The sequence below is a fragment of the Poeciliopsis prolifica genome, unplaced genomic scaffold (genome assembly GCF_027474105.1).
Source record: "Poeciliopsis prolifica strain line A6 unplaced genomic scaffold, Auburn_PproV2 SCAFFOLD017, whole genome shotgun sequence".
In the NCBI taxonomy this organism is placed as follows: domain Eukaryota; kingdom Metazoa; phylum Chordata; class Actinopteri; order Cyprinodontiformes; family Poeciliidae; genus Poeciliopsis; species Poeciliopsis prolifica.
In genome coordinates this window covers 5645098-5665891 of record NW_026562392.1, presented here as the reverse complement: position 1 = coordinate 5665891, position 20794 = coordinate 5645098, and the positions used below count along the sequence as shown (strand labels likewise).

The following is a 20794-nucleotide window of genomic DNA, read 5'->3' as shown; positions in this document are numbered from 1 at the left end:
GTGACAAGCCTATTAGCTGCTCACTCTGCTAAAGTTGGAGTCTGGTCCGTAGCTCCCTTTTGTTGCAGAAACAAAGGACAATTTCATAGCGTTTTTAACATTCAGCACATCAGAATTTGCCTATGAAACAATAAACATTTTTGCAATATTATTTTTGATAATATTGCCTGCACTTCGTCCAGATCATTGCAGCAATTCTTGAAAACTTATTTTAATATTTATGAGCTCAGGCTCATCAAAGCGAGAAACTTTTTGACATCCAAGTTTTCGGCATCTCATTCAAGCATATTCTTGAATATCATTTGTAAAGGCATTCTGAACTGGTTAGCGCCCTTATGGTGGCTGAATCCCTTGATGCAGCACCCTGTTCCAACCCTTACTGAAGACGCATATAAAGTCTGAAAATAGATTAGTTCTCAGTGCAGTGGCATAATCTCCCTCCCAATAAATGCTGCAATTCTCTTAACAGTGAGCTGTGGAGATTTATTCCTAACGAGGTTCCTCAGTTTCCTCGCTGTTGTGGGTGGTGATGGTGAGATGAACTTGTCTTCCTGTCCCGTCATGTTTGTCTCAGTTTCATCTGCTTTAAACATTTCGATTCTCCAGAAACGGCTGAGGACAATTTGTATTTTCTTAAAACCGTCTCCCGACTTATGAAGATCAACACACATCCACATTACCTGAATGTTGTGTTTCTTTGACTGCTGTTTTGACATTGTCGTGTTATATTTATATCCCACAGATATAGCGGCAGATTATTACTGTAGGTTGGTGATTGACTCAATTTATGCATAGGTTTTATTAGAGTTGAAAATAATTTAAAGGTGCTGAAATGAAAGCTTTGATTTAGGTTTTCTGGCTTTTTAAGTGTGAAATCCTGTTACTCCAATAAATTATTTTATTTTTAGATGTTACTGCAGAGATTTTTCCAGAGATACCAATGCCTTTGGGGAGTGCTGATTCGACATTGTAATGTTTTAGATGTGTTCCACCGGATCTTCCTGTTTTCTTTTCCATATGTCTTACATTTGAATTATTTGTGAAAAAAAAAAGACAAGAAAAATGCACATATGTTTCCAAGCGTGGCCTGTAGTTTCAGTGTGAAACGAATTGCACATATGTAAGCATACGGTAATACGTGCATTTGTGCAGTCAACACTTAGCATCTGTGAGCTTTAAAAGACAGCTGAAATTCAGCTCATCAAAGTGCATTAGTGCACACATGACAAGTCCCAGCCCTCCAGTTCTGATCTTTTTTTTTCCCTGTCTTTACTCTCTCTCTCTCTCTTTCACCTTGTTTTTTAATGCTCTCTCTACCCTCTCTTGCCTTTAGTATGTGAGCTGCGGTGATTTACGGTAATTATCCACTGTAGGGTCATCTATCAGGCTTGCTGTTGCTAGGAGATGGAAGCAGCTGCTGCTTACTGTTGTCTCGTCGGGACGGTGCGTGTGTGTGTGTGTGTGCGTGTACGTACCTGTGTTTATGTGTGTTTCCTGTGACCTGAGCGGGGACGTGTGCATGGGGTGGAGTGTATTTACTGGCGGCGTGCGAGTGTGTGTTTGCCTTGATGCGGGGATTTAAAAGCACAGGTGGTAGGAGAAACACAGAACTGTTAGTCAATGGAGGCAAGGATTATGAGAAGCAGGCAGACCTTGGCGAGGGAGGGGTCAGAGGTTGAAAGGGGCCAGGTGGAGTCTGAGTGTATGTTCTGTTTGGGGTGGGTGGGAGATGGGGGCCTTAAAAGGCACAGGTGTGGTGACAGACAGAGGAGCTGGATGATAAATTCATCCGGCCATATGGAAGTTTTAAGAAGTCGAACCTTGGGGTAGTAGTTTTCGTGGCAGTGAAAATTGCAAGATTTGGTTTCTCTCCTCGCGTGTGTGTGCGTGTGTACATAGAAGAGCAAGTTGCATTTCCTACAGCAGCTGATCGGCCACAGATGGATGCTGGTTCAAATCCATGCCAAGGGGGCCCGCTCTCTCTTCACTTCGCCATTTTAATCCGGCGGTAACCCATTGTGTTGACACCGTCTCAAGTTTCGTGTTCTACAAAAACCTTCAGACATCAACGCCCACACACACACACACACACACACACACACACACACACACACACACACACACACACACACACACACCCACGCACGCAAATATACTCAAGTTAGGTCACACTGAAAGGTCAGCTGCAGATATTATGTCCTTTCAGCGGTGTGCTTTTACCAGGAATCAGACAGGAAGTTTCAAAGACTAGCAGGAAATTGTCACAGGTAACCTGGTTGAGGGTTTCCAGATGTGAAAGAGGGGTGAGATCAACAACAATAAATAACACATTTACTAGAGCCGTAACAAGACCTCAATGTATTGAAATGGCCCCTCCATTTTCCATCAAGTCAAGTCTAGTTGCTGTCATCGTGTGACATCATCTGGTGAAGGAGGTTAAAGCTGTTATTCTGTTGTATTTATGTTGGAGACTCTCATCCTAGTAAATCTTGACTTGTTTTGACGGAGTTAACTTGCTGACTGCTTGACTGACTGGGAGAATTGAGGGATCCTTCACCATTCTTAAATTGTTTGGCATTTCTGGATTTTCAGCAGAAAACTGAAAGTTTGACAGTGACTGACAGGTTAGGAAAAATCCGTAAGCTCGCAGCTATCTGTCAATGTGGCGTATGTTTTGTGGCTTAAACTAAAAGGCTATTTTATCGTTTTTGTCTGGTTTACAGTTCATTCTCTCGCTAAGCATGTCACAACTCACCAGCAGCTCAATTAATTGCTAGGTTCCTTTATGATTATGGCAGTTTTGTTTAGAATGATATCATAATTTATGTGAGGTTGTGTATTTCTTGTTTTTGGTTGTTGTGTTTTACTTTGAAATTTTAGCGTCTTACAGTTCCAGTACAGAGCATAAAATTTAATTTACTAGAAGTAGAGAGAGCGAACTTGCGTTACAACGCCATTTTTATTACATTACTGGAAAATGGCTTCAAAACAACAATATTATCATTTATCTCAATAATTTGTGGGACAATTAATCGTCCAGTAAGATTTGGTATCATGACAGGCCTACCTGTCGTTTTTAAATCAAACCTGAACTGGACAATTATAGTCTGACCATACATTCTTTGAAACACAGTTTTGAGATTTTTATTTGTAAAAACAGAAAGCATAAACATTTTGAGTGCATCAAAAAGAAATCTCTAAATAAATAAAACCTGGACCTTTTTTTTGCAGCAAAGTATGTGGAGCTCATAGTTTTTCCCCAAATATTGCTAAAACCTTCTCTGGTGTTGTTGTCATGAACCTAATGTAATGTCTCAAGAGCTTAATGTATGCTAAGGGTTAGGGATGAGCATAACAAACTTCATCAAGTAAAATCCTAAAGCTTTTGTCCTGAATATGCACCTCAACTGTTTTTTTTTTGTTTTGTTTTTTGTTGCTTTTTCTTTGCCTGTCGGTTTATGGAGGTTTTATTTGCTTAACCTGTCAGCAGATCTGAGGGAGGGAACCGAACACGTCCATATGAGCCACAGCAACTGTAAATACAACCTCCACTTTCTGCTCCCCATACCAGCCTAATTAGCGCCAGTTAGCATTTGTCATTGCAGTTAGGGGTGAAGATTAAGAACACCTCTCAATTAATCTGCAATCAGCCTGTTTGTTAATTAGCTAACCTGTTCTAAGTGGCCTTCGGGGCTCTCGTGTAATTAGCTAAGCTGCTGAGAAGCGGGCCCGTGTGTTGACTTTGACCTAAAACGTACTCGCGCACAAACAATGCACAAACACACACACTTTTTTTTTTTTTTTGGCTCACATATATTAAATAAGACAAACACTTCACAAGGCATCTGCAGTCGCGTTCAAGTGGGACAAGAGTCGATGTAAATTACATGCAAACACAAACACGGGTTCTGCGTGTTCAGGAGTAGGAAAAAAAAATTGAAGAAAAAAAAACAGTGCACACTCACACATATTTATTAGAAGCGCACTCAACTCCCATCCACGTATAAATATTTTCACATTGTCACGCCTGCGCTGATACGCTGATTATTTCCCTCCCTTCACTCCGAGGTAAAACTGCATCCCTCAAAAGCATTCTCAGATAAAGCCAAAAGAGGAAAAACTATACAGTCCCCCCCTTTTGCTTTTGCTTCTCTTCCAGTGCCCCCCACCCCCTCCCTCTTGCATGCACACCCTTTTGAACATTTCATCCTTTTCAAGTGCAACAACATCCCAACCAAAAATGAACAGCTTCTTCGTTGCTGTGTCGAAGCGTTTTTTTTTTTGTTTTTTTTCCCTTGCTCACTTCAAAGCCATTTGTTTACTCTGCTGCCTCCTGACATTGTCTGTGGTAATTAAAGGAGCGCGCCGAAATTTATGGTTTAATTATACGGGCCTTGTTATGCAGAGAGGACCAGGATAAGGTGATATGCTCAATAAAAATAAATAAATTCCGTACGGGTTTATTGAACTTTTATACGCAGAGGAGGCGTCCCTTTTCAGGTGCGTGTGTGTTCGTGCGTTGCACGGCCGTGCTCGCGCACCCTTATGTATGCAAATGCGTGTCCGTTTATTTATGTATTGCCCCGCAGGACAGCTGCAGCTCAGCGTGGAGCGCATGAGAGTGAAATATGAAAAAATAAATAAATAAAGAGAGACAGATGAATTGCAATCGATTGGGTGCTGGTTCACTCTATTGATCCCCGAACATGTTAAAGCCTGCTGTACTCCATGAAGCCACTCTCAGTCAGAAAGCCCTCCACCCATTAACACATGCTTAAAGCTGTGCATACCGCGCGCGCTGGACGCGCAGGCTGCAGCTCACACACGGGGTGCTATAAGAGAGTGTGTGAGTGCGTTATGAGTGTGTGTGTTTGTGTGGGTTGTTGTGCATGCTCGGTAATGGAGAGTGATCTTGGCTCTGGCCCACGAGCAGCTTCTCTGAACTGATCTTTGAGTTGGGTATAAATAGTGCTCACTCTATAAATAAAACAGCAGCACCTTTTAGTCACACACACACACACACACACACACACTCACCCCCTCTCTCCCCTTCTCTTTCTTTCCAACACACACATTCAGTTCAGGCCTTTGACTTAATGGCTCTCGCACCTGTCCGGACGCAATCATGTCAACAAATGCTCCTGTCTATATGCTGCCATTCATCCCCGCATCATTTTTCTAAAGGTCACAGAATCACAAGTCTTTGGACAGATTGACAGGTTTACACGAGTGCGTGATCCAAACCAACCTTGTTCTGGTTGAGCAACAGATGTCTGACACAAGATTTCAAAATATGCTTTATGCCAGACGCGTCGCATCCTAATCACAAACTTCTGTGTGCCTTACTGATAGACCCATTCAGTCTATTAGAATAATATTCTAATTCAGTAAATTAGAATATTATTGAAAAGTCCATTTATTTCAGGAACTTTATCACTAGTTGAAACACATTATACAGATGAACTCCACATATTCTCATGTGTGGTTGATGGATTTCTGCTTACAGTATTGCAAACATGACATTTAAATTAGAATGTGACATTAGACCAATAACAAAAATGATGCTTAATTCCAGTTTAAGGGTTATTTTCAAAAGGCACTTCTCATCTGACAAATGAGCCTCATCAGAAAGCACATCCAAATTTACTCAGTACGACTGGGGTACAACAACATGAACCCGAAGCTTAGATTTTTCAAATTTCGTACAAATGAAAATCTCAAAAGTGTGGCGTGCTTTTGTAAAAACTTTATTCCATAACCCCAAAATAAAACATGTCATTATAGCCAGCTGTTGTGCGTAAGCCTCGGTGGTGTATTTGAGTCAAATAGGACTGCTGTTTAGAAAAGTTTAGTGTCTTATAGATACTTAATCTTCCACAAGATGCGTTGAACATTCCGTAAAATAATGCTCAAGCCATTATTTTACATTGAATAGTGTATGGCTCAATTTACAAACCTGCCAAGACATGGTAGTCCACCTAAAGTGACAGGAAGACTAAAATCTAAAGAAGCAACGGTAGCTCAGGAGGTAGATGTTCATCGTCTGTCCGTCTCAGTTGTTGTCGCTGGGCAAGGCACATCAGTCGCCTAGCCTGGTTGTCGCAGGGTCATGTGGTTATGATTGTATGGCAGTCTGTTAGTCTTTCCCAGGAAATCAATGCTTGAATGGGTATATGACTGATCCTTTGGATTGGATAAACCACTATTCAAGAATAGGCCGTGAACTGCTACCGTGAACTCTCCATTCCCACCATGAAACAAGGTGGTGGCAGAATCATGCTGAGCTAAATACAAGACACACCTGAAAGGACACTTGCTAGAAAACCTGCCTGAGCTTTTTGTGAAACATTATTTAGATCTACAATGCTGAAAATAAGGCAAAAAGTTGCTTGTCCAAAGTGTTGACTTGATAGGGCTGAATGCAAATGTATGCCACACTTTTCAGATTGACTGTGTCCTTTTTTCTCCCTCTTTCCATTTATACTTCTTGTTGATTTACCATGTAGTATCCCAACAAAATACAGTGACATTTGCATAAATATTGCTAAAAAAAGAGTTTTAACTACATACAACCTGAAACCAATTTGTGACGTTTAAGCAATGCCAACTTCTACCCTTGACTTTTGTTGAACTTGCCGCTCCAGATTTTGAGCAAACTTCTAGAAGCTGCTGCCGCCGCCTCGTCACCCTACCTGCTCGCGAGACGAAAACACACAGTCTGCTGTCGGAAGCATCCGCAGCATGATTTTTCCATAATGCCACAGGCCAAGTGTAACTCAACATGACTTGAAGCGTTTGCATAGAGCCACCAGCGCGAACGATTACCAGGAAAGCCGGCGGTTAGCTCGCGGAATATCTGCCAATAAAATAGCATTTCCACACTAATCCTGTTTGCACAGCACTTATTCACTTTCACACCACTCTTTGCATCAGTCCATAATAGCAGCTGTGTGTCTGAGGAGCAACGTGTCCCATCCGCCACCGTCTGCCCCGGCTTAAACTCGAGCTAGGGGTGTTTTTTTTCTTTCTTTCTTTTTTTTTTTTGAAACGGCGGGGAGGGGCGGGGAGATAAATTGGTACAGCGAGCTGGAATGCTGCAGTAGTTATTTAAGGCCCTGTAGGTGCTGCCTAGGCCATATGCTCCCATTATTCCGCTTGGGAGGGGCCCATGTGGGCGAATGAGTGAGGCTGAACAGAGGAGAGGAGGAGGGGGTTAGCGAAAAGGAGAAAGGTAGCTGAGGAATTATTTTGAGGATAGCTCTCCTATGAAGCACATGAGGAATTTTAGGCAGGGGGAAACCTTCGGATGAGATTGAGAGGGAATTAGCTGGGAGAGTAAACGATCACTTTCGATCTGCATGTCCGGCTCGCTCACCGTGGTCTTTGCATAATTCATCCCGTCCAAATCGGACACAGAGTGTAACTTGTGAACCTTTGCGGGTCTTTTTAGCAGCTAGACATGATGAGGTCCAGATGAAATCCTTTCTTATGAACTTTGTCGATACCTGTTGATATCCTATGAACTTTTGTTTTCTTCTTTTTAAAAAAGTGGTAGGGATCCACTGATCTATTTTTTTCCCCTCTGCCAATACCAATCGAGATATTTGAGGTTTTGTATTGGCTGATACCGACCCGATACAGAAAAACATTGTCAAATTGTCGTCTTTTTAAACACAGAGATAACTGTACCGAAATACACATTTATTTGATAACGCTGTACCAGTACAACACACTTAAACATACCAATATCTTCACAAGGTTGGTCAAACATGTAAAAGCAACTTTTATTTGTTCAGTCAGAGTGATGTTAGCCAATATAAAATAAACAATAAAGATACTGAAGCTGTTTTGGTCAAACATGGAAAAAAATAAACTGCAAGAAACTTTTTGCATGGTTCAGAAAGTCTGATTAGGAATTTTAAATATGATGCAAAATAAACAATAAATTGTGATGTCAGAGCACAAACTATAGAATTAGACTGTGAAGATCTGCCTAATATCAATATCCAATATCCACAATTTTTGTCAATATTGGGATCGATACAGCTATTACAATAGGATCAATGCATCTCCATTTGAATTCTGACTGGGACGAAACTCCTGGTTCGTCAGACTAAACAGCTTCTCTGCTGCAGATAGCTCAATATTTATCCGTTCAGGAAAACAAGGCCCACACGCAGCTTTTTGCAGTTTGATTCATCTCTTTCTCTCCCTGTCTATCTCTCTCTCTCTCTCTCTCACTTTCTCTCGCTCTCTTTATTTTGTGTTCTTCCTCCTATCTGCTCTGTCTCTTGTCAGGATGGGGCCCACGTTCCTGATCAGGGGCATTGCTCTCATGTTAGCCGCTTCACGGGAAGCACATCCCAGCATTCCCTCTGACACGCCGGCAGCGGCATTACCATAATTGGCTTTTCTACATGACGGGACAGAGGAAATAATAATGTCATTTTATTTACAGCCCTCTTGTCCCGGCCCGAGAGCTATCAGCCCACCCCGCACCCCCCTCTTCCTCCCTCGGCCCCCCTCTCTGCTCTGCACCATGCACTGACATACACCCTCCTCCTCCTCTACTCCTCCTCCTCCAGCCTCCGTCTCATCTCGCCCCGTGCCTGCGCCGGGCGCGGGCCGCGTTCTGCCACGGCGTGTAGGTCAAGCGATGGCTTTTTGATCAGCTCCTGTCTGAAGCCATCAGGGCTGAGAGGCACGTAATGGAGAGCGGGGTGACAAACAGAATCTGGGGAAGGAATAAGACTGCCAGTTTCCTATTAGGGGCCTGGCCTAAACGGCCTCGGCCCTCCCCAACCTGTACCCACCACCTTCCCCACTATCCCCTGCCACGGACGCACTCCTGCACTGCCTAAATCACATGAGTGAAGGGGTGCGTGATTGGACATTAGTGCCGCAAATGACTGCAGTGATTGCCCCCTCTTCCCGAACCCACATCAAATAAATAAAGAAATGTGTGTAAATAAATAGGAGGGGGCGGGGGTGAGGGGGACGTGGGGAAGACGCGGCCCCGGCGGTGGAGGAGTGGGGGGAAGCCGAATCGTTTCATCCCCTATCTCTCTCTCCCTCTCCCATCTCATCGCCTTTCTGCCTTTCTTATCTGGTTTGTTTGGCTTTGACAGCGGCCAAATGGTGAAGCTCCTCGGGCCTGAGAGTTATATTGATTTAACAACCAGCAGACTCTCAGCAAAGAAAAGGGATAAGGCAACAGAGAAAAAATAAAGCCAAGAAGGACGGGGAGGATAGTGAAGTTTTGAAAAGGAGTGATATGTTTCTTGCCAAGAGGCTGACGTGTCTGCTGGTTCTGTTTCATTCGGAGTGTTTACAAAATTCAGGACATCCGATGCGTTACGACGTGTGTGAGGAGGAGTGTTGCAGACATGGCCCGATCTACATCGTGTTCCAGTGCGAGGTTCAGCCGTTGGTTGGGACTCTCGGTCTTTCAACGTCGTCATAAGCAAGCCGGCGAAGACGTCGCTACTCGCTGAACCTTTTCACGTTTCGTCTCACAACCAAAAACCTGCATGTTGATAAAGTTGCCTGTTGCAGAATAGAAGAAAAGAGATTTTTCTGACTTTTCTGCATTAAAGATCTGATGATTAAATTTGAGTATAGAAAACGAGTGTTATTTTGCTTATACGCTCATCCGTCGTCGTTTTTGGTGGTAAACTATCATCCTGCATTGTGCTGGGACGATGCAGGACCACCATGTTGCCCCATAATGGGGCAATATGGTGGTGGCAGCATCTCGGATCGGTTTGCTTTTCTTCTGCGGAGACAAGGAACCTGGTCAGAGTTGCTCGGAAGACGAACAAAGCTAAAGACAGGGCAGTTCTGGCAGAAAAGATGTTAAGCGAAAAACTTGAGACTGGGGTGGAGCTTCCCCTTCTTGTAAAATAACAAACCTAAACATACAGCCAAAGCTACAGTGGAATGGAGCATGTTTGCATCCAGCTGAGAATGCGTGGCAGTGCTGAAAATGTATGAATAACATAAAGAACTATGATTTTATTTGTGAAAACAACATTTCACTTTACAATTATACACCTCCATTGAAGTAGTCCTTCTGGAACACTTTCATGTATGTAATAATAAAGACAGGACCCAAACACATACATGGATTCTTTTAAAAGTTCTTATCCAAGGTAATAGCAGGCTGTATAGATGTTATTCTATGTTGCTTGAGACATAGCAACCTGTGCAAGTGCAAGTTAGTGTTATTGTGCTGCAGGCTATTTTAAGGCATCTCTATAGCATATTCAGCTTACGTAGACCTTGACATTTTTCAAAAAGCTTCATGTGTTTTATTCAGATTTTATGTAATACACCAACACAAAGTAGAGCGTAATTGTGAAGTGAAAGGAAGATGTTGTACATTTGCAACATCCATTTCAGTTTTCTTCCCCCCACACATTCTCAACTGGTATTTGACTGTAACACAAAAGTATTGTCTGCCAAGAACCATTACTCTGCAGATCTGGCTGGATTTGTAGAGTTGTTCTGCTGGAAGGGAGAATTGCCTTACATTTACCTGCTTCAATCTGCCCATCAACTCTGATCAGCTTCACTGTCCCTGCTGAAGAACAGAATCGTCCCAGCACGATGCAGCCACCACCATGTTCCACTGCGGGGATAAAGCTCCCACACACTTCCTCCAAAGTGTCAAAATGGACAAATTTATCAATTTTCAAGTGATGAAAATTGTCACTTTATTCCACATCAAGCCTAAGTTAAACTATTTCCACAGTCCTATGTACAAAGTGTTGTGTGATTTGTCCGAAGTTTGCTATTGTGTGTATTTATTTTTTCCAGAAATGTACATGAACAGCAAAGTTTATATTTCTCTTGAACTAATCAGTTTCCACGATCCGAATTTTGTATCTAGACATGAGTGATCTTGATGAATGTTTGTTTGACACAGTGAGCCATTTGTACGATTCTTCTTTTTACTAAATGACTACTATAATATTAAGAATGTCACATGGCTAAAAACCCCGGGTTAAAATTTCGTCATCGTTGTGCTCAGAGAAGGTTGTCTGGAGAAAAGTGTGGCACTAGCAAAAAGCAGAACAGAGGATGTATGGAGAGACTGGAAAATCTTGCAGGCTAGGGTCGTGACTTATACTGAAGCAAGGTGGAGGGTCGGGTGTCTCCTTGGTGGTCAGCGCTGTTGTATGAAAGCTGTGCGCAAAAACAAAAATGCCAAAACCGCGTTACCGTTTGTCGAGTGTCCACCTTTGAATTAAGTACATAGGAATGTTTAGTCTGTTAAGGATAATGAACTTTGGTCCTCGAGATCTACTGTTCTGCAGGGTTCAGACGCAGCTGTATCAAATGATTGAATTACCTTGTCAGCAAACCATCAAGTTGGGCCAACGCCTTCAAACAAGCCATCAATTGATTCAGCTGTGTTGGAGCAGGGTTGCATCTAAAATCTGCAGTGCAGCAGATCTTCAGGACCTGGTTTGGACATGTCTTGTCCCATGAGGTGCAAAAACACCAAGAGCTGTGAGTACCTGTACAAGAAACTCGGCTACAAAATAATTTGGTGTCTTATTGTGTTCCTTGTCAATACAGCATTAGTAGTAGGTCAGTGAGAGAGGGGTGGTAATATGCATATATTTATGTATTTTTTGGGTGTGTGATGGTTCTGATCTGGCTTGGCTGGTGGCGGCCTTGATCGCTGCCGCTTCTGACAGCGATTCCGCCGTCCCGTCCTGGCCGCACTGCCGCCTGTCTACTTGACGCCGGTGTGTCCCCGAGCAAAAGTGACAGGCGCTTTGGCGCCCGTGCAGATGGCCCTGCTCAAAGGCATCACCCACTCTGCAAACCAAACCATCAGGGACGGCCCCTGCCAGCCCTGTGCCCCTTCCTTGAGCCCCGTCCTCGTGGCTGCCGATGCTCGCTGTGCATATGTGCGCCCAGAACGAGACAAGAAAGGGATGGGAGGTGGAGGGAGTGAGAAGCCAAATCTGCTCACCAGTCAGAAGCATGCATCTTCCGAGTTGCAGTGATTGAGCTGATGTGCAGCTTTTGATATCCTCTCTTCATCACGTGCCGGGTTCCATCGTCCCGTCCGAACAGATGCAGATGAAGTGATCAGGCTCACGCTAACCACATTTCATCACTAATATCACTCGCTGGTGGCATGCAAAGCCGCCCACTTTGCTGCCTGTGATTCTTACAGATGTCGGTTGCTGCCAGTCTTTTGTCTGCGTGCTTTTGATATCTCCTCTCTTTGTTGTTTCCATGACAACATGGCAGGACAGGAATTGATTGACAGGGATCGTCAAAGGGTTCCCTGGCGACCTGCTCATCGCTGCAAGCCCCTCCCTGGCGCATTCTGTTTTTTTTGTCACTCGCCCAGGGATATTTCTGATCTGCCGCCTCTCAACCTGCTCTCCGTGTGTGTTAAACACTGCCAGATATTGGAGTTTAGCTTCTCTTTTTTTAATTATTTGTTTTTGGCTAGAGCAGACATGAGTTGCTCACGTAGGTAATTCCTATCGCATGTTTGCACTGTGCCGCCAAGCTCGTGAAGAGCGGGCAGCCATTCTCCGGGATGCGTTTGTGTTTTTTTTTTTTCTTTTTCTTTTTTTTGTTTTAAATGGCTGATGCGTATTGATAGTCCGCTTCTCTGGCAACGTGTTATGGGAGAGGAGAGGTGCTGGAACAGAAGACGCTCTGCAGATGTGTTGTAGGGAGAGCAGCACATAATGCTAATCTGCTGTGTTAGGGATTTTCAGGAGTTTTAGAAACTGTCTCGGTCTCAGTCTGTCAGTTGGATTGAAGCGCAGCCAGGTTCTCCTGTAGTGCTCTCATTTCACAGAAATCTTGTCAGGCGTTAGGGGAGTATGTTGCTCATTTGGGGGAGGGATGTATCAGTTGGTACCCGGCGAACTCAGACTTATAGGCAACATTATGACTGGTGGCTGCTGGGTTCGCGCTCTACAAGCAAACGTATGAAGTGTAAAAAGTGCATACACAGATATGCACGGGAAGGTAAACGCGCGGACAAACTCGCGCACGCACACACACACACACATCATCATCATCATGCAGTCACAGTTGATGGTGCAGCTGCTCACCTTCCCCCTCCCCCTCCTCCACCCATCTCCTCTCAGGCAGCAGTAAATGGTGCCAGTGTATATATATCAGGTATTATGTCCACTTAGATTATGATGTGACAGGTTAGCGTGCCGTTTGAAGTTGACAGCACATCTGTTTCATCAGGAGAGACTGATACTGGCATCTAGGACGCACATCTCACCATGCAGGAAGGAGATAAAGGAAGAAGCTAGGGGGCTGTCTTTCCTGTCTCCCTGCTTCACTCACTTACTCCTCTCCCTATGTTTTTTTTTCTCCTTTCTTCAGCCCTTCCCTCCACCACCACCTCCTGCTCACTTTTCCTTTCTTCCCCAGGTCTTTTCATTCACTTATCCCTTCCTTACTCCCTCACTTTCTTGCTCTGTAGCTTACAGATGCTTAGCTAACTTAGTCATGTGCATGCACACGTCTTTTCCAGGGACGGTTTTGTGGCCGATTTCGGGTTACAGAATTTACATTTCGAGCTATTTTTTGACATCCAGGCTTTGCTTGATTAGCATTCACAACTCTTTGACAGGGAAGTGTACCCTACCTTAACTCAGATATAGAAACTGATTCCACTCTTAAGACATTTTGAAGACTTAAAAGGACAAAACAGGACAAGTTTGTTGTTTTACTCTTACCCTTCTTGTCATCTGCTGAGTAAGATGTCAGCATGTTCATTCTTACTTTTTTGTCCTTCATCTCACTTCATTTTTAAAATTACTGGTTTTGAGTCTCTTTCCCATAGTAACAGCTGTTACTTGTTCATTCACTTTACAACCGCATGGCCTGACAACATGCAGCTATTCTGCATTCAGGATTAGCTTTGGAGACCAAGATTGTGTGTGCAAACAAGGAATTTGACTTCAGTGTTCAAGCTTAGATTTACAAATCCAGGCTTGTTTTCCTTGACCAGTTTTTTTGTAAAACGTTCCCCTGCTGATCCAGATTTTAGCCAATTCTAGTTCTGGTTGTGGTAAAGGGTAGGCTAATCATTTGTGGTGTCTCATCCCCTGTTTAGACCAAGATGAATTGTGAATGAGTGTATGAATTAGAAATAGCTATCTTTCAAATGATTTCATACACATTTAACTTCTACTGTTTTTGGTAAACAGCAAAAGTGTGAGTCTCCACGCCAGAGACTGTGCATCCTGGTAGAACTTGAGTGGGGTGCATTTACAGGTCAGCAAAAAAAAAAAAAAAAAGAAACTAGCTAATGGTTAGGGCAGATGAAGTGGAACATTTTTTAATCCACTTCTTGATACATCTCGAAAAATCAACTCAAAATGTGTGACTTTCAAAAAGCTAGACAAGCTCCAAAGTTTAATTTTTCTTATTTCCACTACCAATTTCTGGTGGAACTTAAGTGTGTGAAGATGTGGACTTTATGAAACCTGATGACTAACATGAAGTAAAACCATTGGAGAAGAGAGAAAGAAGGGGTGGGGGTGAAAGAGGGGTTGAGCATGCAGCTGGGCTAACAAGGCCAAACAGCCAGTGTCTTCCTGGGGAACATGAGACACGTGTGGAAGAATAGATAGCTGAGAAGGAAAAGGACAACTGTCAGAAGCTCAGCGATTTATTTTTCCCTCGGAGGCTTTTTTCACCACTGCCTCTCAGAGCCACATGTGTGTAAAATACACACAAGCTCACGCATGCATATACAGTCACATACAGTCACACACAGACGCTCTGGAAGAGAATAAAAGCCTGCATTTTCCATCATTGAGTATTCATTCCTTGTTATTTTGTCAGTGGTCCTGTTAGTGTGGCGTTAATTTTTAATTTCACCGAGCTGACCTCTTTTTTTTCTCTTTCTTTTCTGCATTCCAGCATACATGCCCGAGGATGAGCTTAAGGCAACCACTCATGATGAGGAAGAGCACCTGCAGGATGATGGCCTCTCTTTAGATGGACAGGACACAGAGTTCCTGTGCAATGATGAAGAGGAGGATGCAGATGGAGGCCAGCCACCTAGCTATAGAGACTCTCCACTTAGCAATGGCACTAACCCAGATGCCGGATACGGGTCTCCACTCAGTGATGGTAGCGACAGACTTGCAGATATCAAGAGCACCTCTTCCAGAGATGGTCAGGAGAGGGAAGGCTCTGCTCCGCCCTACCGTCCCAACAACGGACTATCTTTCCAGGACAGCCTGGCACAGATGAAAGCCGTCTATGCAAACCTCATCTCAGATGCCTCTTGGTCTAGCATCACAATGGACATCATGAAATCGAAGCCTGCTGCAGCTGGCAGTGTCAACACTGCCCACACGACTCCAGAGCCTGTGTCTGCTGTCTCTGTCTCTGCTGTCTCTGTCTCGCCTACTGCTACCACAAACAAGAGCAGTGTGGTGAACATGGCCAACAGTCACCACAATGGTAGGAGCTCCACCAACACTGTCAACCACACAGGCAACGCGAGTGCCAACACCAATGGTACAACAACTAGTTCCGCAAGCAGCCACAGCGCGACGAGCAGTAGTGGAAGCAGTGCTGGTGGAGCCAGCAACGGAAGTGGTGTAGCCTACGATTGGCACCAGGCAGCACTTGCCAAAACTCTTCAACAGACCCCATACCACCTTTTACCTGAGCCTAGCCTCTTCAGCACAGTGCAGCTCTACCGGCAGAACAACAAGCTCTATGGCTCTGTTTTCACTGGTGCAAGCAAGTTTCGCTGCAAAGACTGCAGTGCCGCTTACGACACGCTAGTGGGATTGACAGTCCACATGAATGAGACGGGTCACTACCGCGATGACAACAAGGACAAAGAGGAGGACCAGGGCAAGCGCTGGTCCAAACCACGTAAGCGATCCTTAATGGAAATGGAGGGGAAGGAGGATGCTCAGAAAGTACTGAAGTGTATGTACTGCGGCCACTCGTTTGAGTCCCTACAAGATCTCAGCGTACATATGATCAAGACCAAGCATTACCAAAAAGTGCCTCTCAAAGAACCCGTGCCAGCCCTGGCTACTAAGCTGGTGCCAACTTCAGCTAAAAAACGTGCTATTCAAGATGTTATAGTCTCTCCATGCTCCCCAGACTCCATCCATGCTGGTAGTGGTGGTGGTGGTTCTGTGTCTCTTGGGGACATGGGCAAAGACTCAAAAGCTACCGCTAATCCCTATGTGACGCCAAACAACCGCTATGGCTACCAAAATGGTGCCAGCTACACATGGCAGTTTGAGGCTCGCAAAGCGCAGATCCTTAAATGCATGGAGTGCGGGAGCTCGCATGATACACTCCAACAGCTGACTGCCCACATGATGGTTACAGGTCACTTTTTGAAGGTTACAAACTCTGCATCTAAGAAAGGCAAACAATTGGTCTTTGATCCAGTGGTGGAAGAAAAGATTCAGTCAATCCCACTACCACCAACCACCACCAGACTCCCTGTTTCTAGTACTGTAAAATCCCAACCAGTATCCCCTGCCCTCTCGACTGGCTCCGAGGATAAAAGGGAGGGATTAGAGGATGAAAAACTTGAAGGATGTGAGCCTATCGAGAAAAAAATCAAGGAGGAGAAAGATGACGCAAGTGAGAAATCAGAAACTGATACTACATCTTATAAATACCTTAGAGAAGAAGATCTGGAGGAAACACCTAAAGAGGGTTTAGATATACTAAAGTCTCTTGAAAACACTGTATCCAGTGCCATCAGCAAGGCCCAGACGGGCACTCCTACATGGGGTGGCTATCCTAGCATTCATGCAGCTTACCAGCTGCAAGGTGCAATTAAAAGTTCAGCTACTGTTCTTCCCCCAACCGTCCAGAGCGTTCAGATGCAGCCAATGTTTAATAGTGGGCTTCGAAGTCTTGTGAGTGACTCTAACTCCGTCATCCACTCCCCTCGTAGCCCTTCCTCCCCGACTCTCCTCAGGAGCAATGTCACTGCCATGGAGGAGCTTGTTGAGAAAGTGACAGGCAAAACTGCCACCGTGAAGAAAGAAAAGGAGGAAAAGCTGGTCAGTCTAGAGCGTTGTAGGCCACCGTCATTAGTAAAATCACCCTCTCCTGCACTGAGAGAGCAGAGGGAGCAATTACCGTCTCCAAACGACCTTTCTGTAGGTAAACCGTCTGGCCTGAGAAGTATCAGCCCAGGTAGTGTAGACTCCGAGCTTATTTGTAAGAAGGAGCCCAAAGAGAGTCTGTTGGATAGCCACAGCAACACTTCAAAAAATGGCTCAGAGGCATCCCAGTCTCCAGTAACAAATGGGAACAGTCTTAGCATCATCACGGACCACTCACCTGAAAGTCCTTTCATCAACCCTCTGAGTGCACTCCAGTCAATCATGAACACGCATCTGGGAAAGGCTTCTAAACCTGTGAGTCCAGCAGCGGATCCGTTGTCCATGCTTTACAAAATCAGCAACAGCATGATGGACAAACCAGCTTTTACCCCGACTCCTCAAAGCAAGGCGACTGAGCCCGTTAGCCACTTTCAGCTGTATGAAAGTAACGACCAGCCCATAGACCTGAGTAAAAATAAGGCCACCACTAATAGCGGTAACAATACCAACAGCAGCGTGTTATTGACCAACAATAGCGTAAACGGCAACAAGCCCCTCATCTCCCTCCCTGAATCCGTCTCCTCTCCTCTGAGAGAGAATGCTCTGATGGACATTTCAGATATGGTGAAGAACCTCACAGGACGACTGACGCCCAAATCGTCAACGCCCTCCTCCATCTCAGAGAAGTCTGATGCCGATGGCAGTGCGTTCGAGGATGCCCTGGAGGACCTCTCGCCGGTACAGAAGAGGAAAGGGAGGCAGTCCAATTGGAATCCTCAGCATCTTCTCATCTTGCAAGCACAGTTCGCCTCTAGCCTGAGGGAGACCCCAGAGGGCCGTTACGCAATGACTGACCTGGGCCCTCAGGAAAGGGTCCACATCTGTAAATTCACAGGGCTCTCGATGACCACCATATCTCACTGGCTGGCAAATGTGAAGTATCAGCTGAGACGGACTGGGGGCACCAAGTTTCTCAAGAACATGGACTCGTGCCAGCCCGTGTTCCTCTGTGGTGACTGTGCCTCTCAGTTCAGGACTCCCTCCTCCTACATCAGCCACCTGGAATCTCACCTGGGCTTTAGCCTGAAGGACCTGTCCAAACTGTCAGCGGAGCACCTACGGGAGCAGCAGGCTGCCTCAAAGGTGATCACAGACAAAATGACATTCGGCAGCCCACTGTCAGCCTTGACCACACCGGAGGACGACACGGGCTCTGTGTACCAGTGCAGACTTTGCAATCGGACATTCGTCAGCAAACACGCAGTCAAACTGCACCTCAGCAAGACCCATGGCAAGTCTCCAGAGGACCACCTGGTGTTTGTCACTGCTCTGGAGAAACTGGAGAAGCTCGACAAAATGGAAAAAGTTTAATCAAGCAAATCCGTGAGCTGCTGAGGGAAAAGACTGACAGCTGTGGAACTGACTAGAATTTCATTGCACTAAAATGACATTGTTCACAGTTACTGCACTGGGCCGAATTGAGCCGCCAGAAGAAAGAAAGAAAAAAAAATTTAAAAAAATCAGTCTTACTATTTTTAGTTGACGACTGCCTGACTGGACCATTTCTTTAAATGTTGTTTTATTTGTTTTGCTTTGTTTTGCCAAGCTTTTTTACACTTATTTTGTAAAATATTTATATGCTATTTGTCTGACCTGTGCATGTATTTTAGTGAAACAAGGTTAAACATGAGATTTGAATCTGTTCATGGCAAAAATACAACTACTGCTTCGATGGCGAAGGTGGCATAAATTGGTGGAAGTCTGGACTGTGTAATAATACTTGATATCAAGAAGAGGAACATTAAATGTTTTCGCCAAAAGAATGAACGGAGGATATACCCTGAAAGACTGAAGTACAGTAGCACCTTAGACAGTTCAATTTGTGAAGAGGACGTGTTTTCAAATATCTTGCATCTCTTAAAATCTGATTTGGAAAGATCCGAGGATTGTCATTCCCACCTTCCCAACTCCTGTCCTTGTTATTATTTTTTTCTCCACTTTCTTTTTTTGATTTATTTATTTTTTTAATTATTTTTAAATACAAATAGCCTGCTCATAAATCTGTTGTATTTAAAGAAAAAAAAAACACAACAAAAAACATCATTTGGAAAATTAAAAATGCTGCTTCTTGGTCACAAATCGGTGAAAGTGAACGGCCATCGGTATGCAAGTTTGCGCTTGGAAAAAAAAAAGAAGAAACTTTCCTTGCTGTGAAGCATCACTTTATAACAATTTTCCAGTTGTATGGTTTGTTACGAGTTTCTCTTTCTAAATTGTGTCGCTTTCTTCAGCTGTAAAGAGAACAGTCCGTTACATGTAAATGACCACCAGTGAAATGTCAGTGCTCCATGAGACATATCTTATACCATTTAAAAAGGCTCCACATTCTTTGTATCTTAAGGTGTGTGCATTCTCTAACTTTTATATTGTCATTTTATATAGAAAAATGATTTTAAAAAATAGCATAAAAACAGATGGTGTACATAAATATATGCTGTAGAGCTACAAAATGTCATTTTTTAAAGAAAAATACAAATTAAGCTACTTTGGCTCGGTTTACAGAAATGATTTTAATTATACTTGCATCCAATTTGATGCATGAAATGGTGTGGAAAAATAAGCGATGCACAATGACTATACATTTCAATGTTTTATTGACAATATTGTAAAAAAGAAAAAGGACAAAAAAAACAAAAAAAAAAAAAAAGAAACAAAACAAACTTTTTAGCACCGGTTAGTTTGTTTCCTTTTCTTTCTCAATTGTAAAATAAACCCCAAAGCAGTTGTTAACAGTCAGATATTTGTGGTTGTGTGTTCTTTTTGGTAACGGTGGTGAAATAAATCTCAGCTCTGTGGATACTTGCTCTCGGGCAAAATTAAAAGCATTCACATCCGTGTCAAATGCTAACCCAGTGTAACCGGATTTATTTTCATGGTTATTCAAAACACGGGCATTGCAGAGGTGCCGTCTAAAATGGACCCCCCCTCACACAACCCAGTCGTTTGCTGCCGCTTTTAACTTTTAGCCAGATTTTTGTTCTTCTCTTTTTTATTATTCTTGGCTAGAACAAAATAAAAATAAAAAAGAGGGGGAAGTCGTTCGTGTCATACTTCTAACTGATGACGGAGCTGCATCATACTGCCAATGATTATGATGGTAAAAGTGATAAGCCTGTAAGGGGGCCTATTGTACTCTGAGGAACCCATGCTAGGCTTGTGACTGACTTTCAGAGGGCCATTCTGAATGAATCAGTGTTGTATTAATGAAAGCTGTGTACTTTGCATTTCTTCCTAGAATAGAATCGGATGGGGCGTCTGCCTAAGACATACTTGGCAATAAGGATCTTATTATTAAAGAAGAGCCCCACAAATACAGACACAGTCGTTGGCACCCCTGTCACAAACAATAAAGTTTTTTTGGGGGTTTTTTTTTGCATGGGCTCATTAAAAATAATTTTAAAAAAAGAGAAAAATCCAGCTGGTTCATCCAATGCATGCATTTATATAGGAGGGGGAAAAAACACGTTTTTAGCTAAATCTGTGTTGGAAGAATTGTTTCTTTTGCGAGTAGCAATTATGCAAAACGTCAATATAAAAGCGCAAATGCAGAAGGTTCTTTGCATAGTCTCTCCAGAATTTCACTTCTTCTCTTAAGGTGTTCCAGACTGTGGATAATATGTGTCCGAACA

At 43.7% G+C, this 20794-nt stretch overlaps 1 protein-coding gene across 2 annotated transcripts in view; it reads left to right on the top strand.

Annotated features, from left to right (window-relative positions):
• Positions 1-19901, top strand: part of LOC129367471 (teashirt homolog 1-like) — a 48101-nt gene extending 28200 nt beyond the window's left edge. For both annotated transcript variants that reach the window (XM_055041907.1, XM_055041906.1), the window contains exon 3: positions 14929-19901. In XM_055041907.1, coding sequence (XP_054897882.1) covers positions 14929-18476 — 3548 coding nt within the window. In that variant the 3' untranslated portion in view covers positions 18477-19901. The remainder of the gene's footprint in view (positions 1-14928) is intronic.
• The last annotated feature ends 893 nt before the right edge of the window (positions 19902-20794 follow it).